The 7519-nt window shown below is 40.6% G+C and overlaps 4 protein-coding genes across 4 annotated transcripts in view; all 4 read right to left on the reverse strand.

Annotated features, from left to right (window-relative positions):
- Positions 1–1430, reverse strand: part of LOC104719902 (pre-mRNA-processing-splicing factor 8B-like) — a 3527-nt gene extending 2097 nt beyond the window's left edge. Inside the window, exons 1-5 of the mRNA XM_019230630.1 lie at positions 1233–1430; positions 870–1148; positions 545–787; positions 210–407; positions 6–125 (exon numbers count right to left, since the gene is read on the reverse strand). Of these exons, the coding sequence (XP_019086175.1) occupies positions 6–125; positions 210–407; positions 545–787; positions 870–1127 (819 nt within the window). The 5' untranslated portion in view covers positions 1128–1148; positions 1233–1430. The remainder of the gene's footprint in view (positions 1–5; positions 126–209; positions 408–544; positions 788–869; positions 1149–1232) is intronic.
- LOC104716159 (pre-mRNA-processing-splicing factor 8A-like) lies at positions 7–4678 on the reverse strand. The gene is made up of 10 exons (XM_010433527.1): positions 4650–4678; positions 4270–4567; positions 3772–4025; positions 2974–3638; positions 2788–2894; positions 2450–2704; positions 1862–2335; positions 1529–1686; positions 210–407; positions 7–125 (listed from the first exon to the last, which is right to left on the reverse strand). The coding sequence occupies exons 1-8, from the start codon at positions 4658–4660 to the stop codon at positions 1633–1635; spliced, it is 2118 nt and encodes a 705-aa protein (XP_010431829.1). The 5' UTR covers positions 4661–4678; the 3' UTR covers positions 7–125; positions 210–407; positions 1529–1632.
- LOC104719904 (pre-mRNA-processing-splicing factor 8A-like) lies at positions 4692–6846 on the reverse strand. The gene is made up of 6 exons (XM_019231045.1): positions 6729–6846; positions 6349–6646; positions 5851–6104; positions 5101–5717; positions 4907–5020; positions 4692–4822 (listed from the first exon to the last, which is right to left on the reverse strand). Exons 1-6 carry the CDS (start codon positions 6737–6739, stop codon positions 4758–4760), a joined length of 1359 nt encoding a protein of 452 aa, XP_019086590.1. The 5' UTR covers positions 6740–6846; the 3' UTR covers positions 4692–4757.
- On the reverse strand, positions 6831–7519 carry LOC104719905 (pre-mRNA-processing-splicing factor 8A-like). Its single transcript, XM_019230631.1, has 4 exons — positions 7285–7519; positions 7091–7204; positions 6946–7006; positions 6831–6852 (listed from the first exon to the last, which is right to left on the reverse strand). Exons 1-4 carry the CDS (start codon positions 7517–7519, stop codon positions 6831–6833), a joined length of 432 nt encoding a protein of 143 aa, XP_019086176.1.

Consider the following 7519-nt stretch of genomic DNA (forward strand, 5'->3'; position numbering starts at 1 on the left):
TTCACTTGGGGATTATCTGGGGGACTCATCCCATATAAGTATCCACAAATTTGAGTTCGAAGATCTGCTATGCATATGAACTTCTTCAATATGTTCTTTGGCATAATGTACGTGTATCCGGTTTCCTGGGAACAACAAACAAATACGTTTTAGGGACACTCTACTTACTTAATTTGAATAAGTGAGTCTGAGCGAATTTGACTTCGTACCTTTATCTCGTCTGAGTTCACGTATATGTGGTTGACCCTGAGGTGGAGGTTAGTAGCTGAAATTGCGCGCACACGCCAGTCTGTTTTGGAACAGAATAGAGACTGCTCGTACGGAGTAACGGTGGCGGTAATCAGATCATCACCATGAATATTTGTGAATCTTGTCGTGACTGCAGTAAGCTGGCTAGCTTCCTTTGCCTGCAGTAGGAAACATATTTTTTAGGGTAACCAATATAAAACTAATCTCTAAATATCCTGTTCCTAGAACCTTTGAAATGAGTGGCAGNTAACAAGGACAAAACACAACAATCAAGGGATACTCTGTGTGTTCTCACCATATAGAAACCGAAGAAGCGGTCACTCAAGAGCATCTGAACCTTCTCGTAGTGGGTAGGAAGGTAACCCTGAGGATTGCTGCCTGTGTCTTTGTTCAACCGTCCCCATTCATATCCGGCTTGCGTCAGCTTGTATGATGTCAAAGAGCAGGAACCAGGAGTGAAACTGCATGTCAGTATGATGCATTTTTCTCCGTCCCATTTCTTATTATTTTCCAGAAAACGGGAGTGAGAGGTCACATCCTATAGCAAACCATGACAAAAAAATTAGTTGTTGAGTGTAAAGTCTGTAATTCGGAAAGAATGTGTATGTATCTATGCATACCTCTGGTGACAACTGAGGAAGCTCGTTAGGCTGTGTGTGCATCCATCCCAAGGGCTCTAGATCATCCAAGAAATCATGCTCTGGAAGAGATGACGGTAGGAGAACTTGCTGGTGAGTTCCCCTTTGCGGCACCATCACAACACAACGGATTTCCTTCACTTGGGGATTATCTGGGGGACTCATCCCATATAAGTATCCACAAATTTGAGTTCGAAGATCTGCTATGCATATGAACTTCTTCAATATGTTCTTTGGCATAATGTACGTGTATCCGGTTTCCTGGGAAAAACAAACAAATACGTTTTAGGGACACTCTACTTACTTAATTTGAATAAGTGAGTCTGAGCGAATTTGACTTCGTACCTTTATCTCGTCTGAGTTCACGTATATGTGGTTGACCCGGAGGTGGAGGTTAGTAGCTGAAATTGCGCGCACACGCCAGTCTGTTTTGGAACAGAATAGAGACTGCTCGTACGGAGTAATGGTGGAGCTAATCAGATCATCACCATGAATATTTGTGAATCTTGTCGTGACTGCAGTATGCTGGCTAGCTTCCTTTGCCTGCAGTAGGAAACATATTTTTTAGGGTAACCAATATAAAACTAATCTCTAAATATCCTGTTCCTAGAACCTTTGAAATGAGTGGCAGTTACAAGTACCTGTTTCTCAATCTCAACTATCTGTTGCCTCTGCTGAGAGGGTGGAGTAATCTCCGCACCAAGTATTATATCTCTGATCTCTGACTGCGTCAGAGCTGACGTATTCACGCTGTTCTTTGTCGCGTAGAAAGAATGAGATCTCTAAGAGCTACCTCCACCTGAATATACAGTGAATCATCAGATCAGATGATAGTCAGGAAGGAGGATAACTACACTGAATAAAGAAAAGAGCTATATAATTTAATTCAAAAGTAGAAGCTGCAGATGCAAAGATCAGGCAGTCTAATCAGTGAATACAATGAAACACTACTTGAAAGGTGGCACAAGGGTTACCTTCATCCATTGGTCGTCAGTGAGAGAGGGCCAGATGTGATGTGACTCAGTGACTACAGATTTGTCGGGCTTCAATAACATCTTTGCCTTCTCATTATTTACGTGAAGAGCACGAAGGATCAAAATGAGTCTTTGAAAGGCGGTGTACGAAGAAATAGTCTTCAACCAATCATCATAGATATTGAAGAGGACCATCTGCGGCTCTGTGGCCTTCAAAATCAGATCACCAAATTTTTCTATTTTAAGACAAGCCTGGAATGGAAGCTGGAGTTCACTTCCCTTTATAACAATATTTGGAAAATCCAGCAGATGAACCTCAAGGGGATCCAACATTGCTTTACGAGTCACAATAACTTGTTTTGGCTGTTCTTCAACAGGGAGAGACCGGACAAGTGCAGCAACCTCTTCTGCAGTTTTCCATTTCGCTAGCTGACCAAGGCGCTTCTGACCAGCCCAAACGCTTGTATGGATGATCTAGTGGGACAAAGATTCCAATGGGTGTTATTATAGTTATAAGATGAAACAGTGGTTACATACTACAATGCATATGCACGTTAGTAATGGAATGCATGGGAGAGGGAAAACTACCTTTAGGAATAGTTGCCCTGTTCTTGGGTTGAATATAAAAATCACACCATTGATTGGCTTTGTTGTCAGATTTCCTTCAAATGTCTTGTGGATTGTGACACGATACACATTGGTATCATCAACGAACCATATGATCTGATTGCTGAATATTTCACCATAGTTTTGTGATGACAAATATGGCTCCGTAGGCTCAGATGAATACAATTGTAAACCTTTCCTTACCCTCTCTCTCAACACATATAGAGCGGGATTTGACTGTAGAATTTAAAAGCACAAACAATAAGAGTCACATATGTAAAAGCCTAATAAAAAAACACACCACGAAAGAGTTCTAGTACCTTCATGATCTTGTTCATTGCTTGAGCAAGCAGCGGTTTTGAACCAGGGAACCAATTACCAAAGGCAGAATGCAAGTTGTAGGCCAAATCAAGCCCAACCATAACACCTGCAAGGGTTTTATCAAAATATGAAACTTACTGCAGAAAAATATAAAAAATAAGAGTTCGGAAAAAACAATAACGTACCTGTCGGAGATGGATAGATAGACATGTTGTCAGTTGTGTAATCCATGAATTTGGCCCTAGTATAGCGTTCAATATCATGGGAGTTGTAATCCATGAATTTGGCCCTAGTATAGCGTTCAATATCATGGGAGTCATAATCTCCCCATCGAAGTTGAACATCTATCCAATAGTTGTTACTTGCTTTCTGATCAAACATATCCTTTGATTCAGCCACTAGACTAGGCTTAGACATTGGCCATTTATGGGCAGCAAATAGAAGAACATCAGCACAAGAGGTATTCATTTTGTAACTCTTCCGTGGATGAATCGTCTCTTTCTGCACAGTTTCTATCTCCAACGCATCCAACTCTTGATCCAGTACTTGGCAAAGGTCCATAACAACACTCTCATGGATCTTTTGCCACAAATGGGCACGGAATATCTGAATCAAAGATATCTTAAGAGTAGGAATCTTTCCGTGCATAAATATTCCTGTCAGATCCAACTGGACTTGGAAACCCACATACACATTCGCTCGATTAATTGTTGGCGACCACCAGAGCGTGAATCTTCTATTCGGAATCTGGTTCAGCCCAGACCTCTGGGCATTTGTCAGCTTCTTATATTTCATCGACTCCTCAAAACCAGATGCCTTCTCCCAAAAAAGACCTTCCCATGTCGGAAAGCTGGGTTCATGGAAAGAAAAAGAATTTAGAAAAATTGATACGGAGGTAAGAAAAAAAGCTGTGAGCAAGAAAACATCAAATGTTTATGTGAAAAAGTCATAATTAATTGAGAACAAACGAAAAGGCAACTCACTATGTTCCCTTGAATAAGGTGTGCTCAAGAATACCCTCAACCCCTCCAAGAGCTTGGATGACATCAGTTCGATAATTGTTTAAGTTCCACAGTTTACCATCATGCCTCTGGTGTGTCCACCAGAAAGGATTTTGTTTCAGGGCTTGGTACTGTTTGAAGTCGGTCCGGACCCTCCAACCTTTATCATACGCTAAAGTGTGCCTATCCTTCTGAAACAGCGTATTTATGCGAGGAATTCCCCTATCCCAAGAGTCCTGTCAAATATTTTTTAACATGAGTTTAAAACTCCAAATCGAACATCAAGCTTCCCAATCAAACTTTTATGGAACTTCGTACACCTCCATAAGAGAACAAGGCAACACTTCCAGACCAGTGAAAACTATACACATAAAATGCTACTTCCAAAACTAGCGAAAGAGGGTAAAGCTAGCAAATTGATTTTTTCTCAGAACTATACACTACGTAAAGAGGCAACAAAATCAGAGGTGAAATACTTACCTCCAGATCCTCCAGCGTCAACCGTCTATTTTGGGCCTGTGCTTCCTGCCTCTTCAAAGCATACTCTGCCCACACCCGCTGTGAATCAATAAATTCGCTTTCCCAAGGCTGTATGTAACGGTAAAGATTAGGAATCAGTTGATCCTCCTCGTGGCTCATTCCACTCCTGAAATGGCTTACACCAATATCTGTCTGCTTGCTGTATCGAAGGTCACTTTGTGGGATCAAAATATGACCCATAGACAGCATTCCAAGCCCACCAATTTCCTTTGGAGTGTAGAAGATAACAGGAGGAAATCTACCAACGAAAAGAGAACAATCAAGTTTGCAAAAAAATATATATACGTTAAACATAATATAGTAAGAACGCATTTTCTTACCGACTAGGCATCTTGGAGTTCAGCCCAATCTTAACNCCAACGAACCATATGATCGGATTGCTGAATATTTCACCATAGTTTTGTGATGACAAATATGGCTCCGTAGGCTCAGATGAGTACAATTGTAAACCTTTCCTTACCCTCTCTCTCAACACATATAGAGCGGGATTTGACTGTAGAATTTAAAAGCACAAACAATTAAGAGTCACATATGTAAAAGCCTAATAAAAATACACACCACGAAAGAGTTCTAGTACCTTCATGATCTTGTTCATTGCTTGAGCAAGCAGCGGTTTTGATTTTTGAACCAGGGAACCAATTACCAAAGGCAGAATGCAAGTTGTAGGCCAAATCAAGCCCAACCATAACACCTGCAAGGGTTTTATCAAAATATGAAACTTACTGCAGAAAAAATATAAAAAATAGGAGTTTGGAAAAAACAATAACGTACCCGTCGGAGATGGATAGATAGACATGTTGTCAGTTGTGTAATCCATGAATTTGGCCCTAGTATAGCGTTCAATATCATGGGAGTCATAATCTCCCCATCGAAGTTGTACATCTATCCAATACTTGTTACTTGCTTTCTGATCAAACATATCCTTTGATTCAGCCACTAGACTAGGCTTAGACATTGGCCATTTATGGGCAGCAAATAGAAGAACATCAGCACAAGAGGTATTCATCTTGTAACTCTTCCGTGGATGAATCGTCTCTTTCTGCACAGTTTCTATCTCCAAAGCATCCAACTCTTGATCCAGTACTTGGCAACGGTCCATAACAACACTCTCATGGATCTTTTGCCACAAATGGGCACGGAATATCTGGATCAAAGATATCTTAAGAGTAGGAATCTTTCCGTGCATAAATATTCCTGTCAGATCCAACTGGACTTGGAAACCCACATACACATTCGCTCGATTAATTGTTGGCGACCACCAGAGCGTAAATCTTCTATTCGGAATCTGGTTCAGCCCAGACCTCTGGGCATTTGTCAGCTTCTTATATTTCATCGACTCCTCAAATCCAGATGCCTTCTCCCAAAAAAGACCTTCCCATGTCGGAAAGCTGGGTTAATGGAAAGAAAAAGAATTTAGAAAAATTGATACGGAGGTAAGAAAAAAAGCTGTGAGCAAGAAAACATCAAATGTTTATGTGAAAAAGTCATAATTAATTGAGAACAAACGAAAAGGCAACTCACTATGTTCCCTTGAATAAGGTGTGCTCAAGAATACCCTCAACCCCTCCAAGAGCTTGGATGACATCAGTTCGATAATTGTTTAAGTTCCACAGTTTACCATCATGCCTCTGGTGTGTCCACCAGAAAGGATTTTGTTTCAGGGCTTGGTACTGTTTGAAGTCGGTCCGGACCCTCCAACCTTTATCATACGCTAAAGTGTGCCTATCCTTCTGAAACAGCGTATTTATGCGAGGAATTCCCCTATCCCAAGAGTCCTGTCAAATATTTTTTAACATGAGTTTAAAACTCCAAATCGAACATCAAGCTTCCCAATCAAACTTTTATGGAACTTCGTACACCTCCATAAGAGAACAAGGCAACACTTCCAGACCAGTGAAAACTATACACATAAAATGCTACTTCCAAAACTAGCGAAAGAGGGTAAAGCTAGCAAATTGATTTTTTCTCAGAACTATACACTACGTAAAGAGGCAACAAAATCAGAGGTGAAATACTTACCTCCAGATCCTCCAGCGTCAACCGTCTATTTTGGGCCTGTGCTTCCTGCCTCTTCAAAGCATACTCTGCCCACACCCGCTGTGAATCAATAAATTCGCTTTCCCAAGGCTGTATGTAACGGTAAAGATTAGGAATCAGTTGATCCTCCTCGTGGCTCATTCCACTCCTGAAATGGCTTACACCAATATCTGTCTGCTTGCTGTATCGAAGGTCACTTTGTGGGATCAAAATATGACCCATAGACAGCATTCCAAGCCCACCAATTTCCTTTGGAGTGTAGAAGATAACAGGAGGAAATCTACCAACGAAAAGAGAACAATCAAGTTTGCAAAAAAATATATATACGTTAAACATAATATAGTAAGAACGCATTTTCTTACCGACTAGGCATCTTGGAGTTCAGCCCAATCTTAACCCTTGTTTGGATTTTATTTTCACATTTAACAAGTAGATCCAAGAGCTCTTGTGTATGCACAGTGGCTTCACGGAAGTAAGTCATGAGGCCTGTACAAAACAAATAAATGTGCTCAGCTTCATGCTAGCCAAACATTATTAAACACCATCGGTACTACCAGAAGAAAAGCGCTTAGGATATACCTATCAGAGCCGNTAAACCTTTCCTTACCCTCTCTCTCAACAGATATAGAGCGGGATTTGACTGTAGAATTTAAAAGCACAAACAATTAAGAGTCACATATGTAAAAGCCTAATAAAAATACACACCACGAAAGAGTTCTAGTACCTTCATGATCTTGTTCATTGCTTGAGCAAGCAGCGGTTTTGATTTTTGAACCAGGGAACCAATTACCAAAGGCAGAATGCAAGTTGTAGGCCAAATCAAGCCCAACCATAACACCTGCAAGGGTTTTATCAAAATATGAAACTTACTGCAGAAAAAATATAAAAAATAGGAGTTTGGAAAAAACAATAACGTACCCGTCGGAGATGGATAGATAGACATGTTGTCAGTTGTGTAATCCATGAATTTGGCCCTAGTATAGCGTTCAATATCATGGGAGTCATAATCTCCCCATCGAAGTTGTACATCTATCCAATACTTGTTACTTGCTTTCTGATCAAACATATCCTTTGATTCAGCCACTAGACTAGGCTTAGACATTGGCCATTTATGGGCAGCAAATAGAAGAACATCAGCACAAGAGGTATTCAT

This window comes from Camelina sativa, chromosome 10 (assembly GCF_000633955.1).
Source record: "Camelina sativa cultivar DH55 chromosome 10, Cs, whole genome shotgun sequence".
Classification (NCBI taxonomy): Eukaryota; Viridiplantae; Streptophyta; class Magnoliopsida; order Brassicales; family Brassicaceae; genus Camelina; species Camelina sativa.

What these genes read in the sequence shown, in the direction of transcription:
- LOC104716159 (XM_010433527.1), bottom strand. An exon ending in CAATGAACAAGATCATGAAG is followed by an intron (nt 2,705 to 2,787) that starts GTACTAGAACTC and finishes TAAATTCTACAG; the next exon opens with TCAAATCCCGCTCTATATGT. An exon ending in CAGGGCAACTATTCCTAAAG is followed by an intron (nt 2,336 to 2,449) that starts GTAGTTTTCCCT and finishes TTGTCCCACTAG; the next exon opens with ATCATCCATACAAGCGTTTG.
- LOC104719904 (XM_019231045.1), bottom strand. An exon ending in ACCTTATTCAAGGGAACATA is followed by an intron (nt 5,718 to 5,850) that starts GTGAGTTGCCTT and finishes CCATTAACCCAG; the next exon opens with CTTTCCGACATGGGAAGGTC. An exon ending in CAATGAACAAGATCATGAAG is followed by an intron (nt 4,823 to 4,906) that starts GTACTAGAACTC and finishes TAAATTCTACAG; the next exon opens with TCAAATCCCGCTCTATATGT.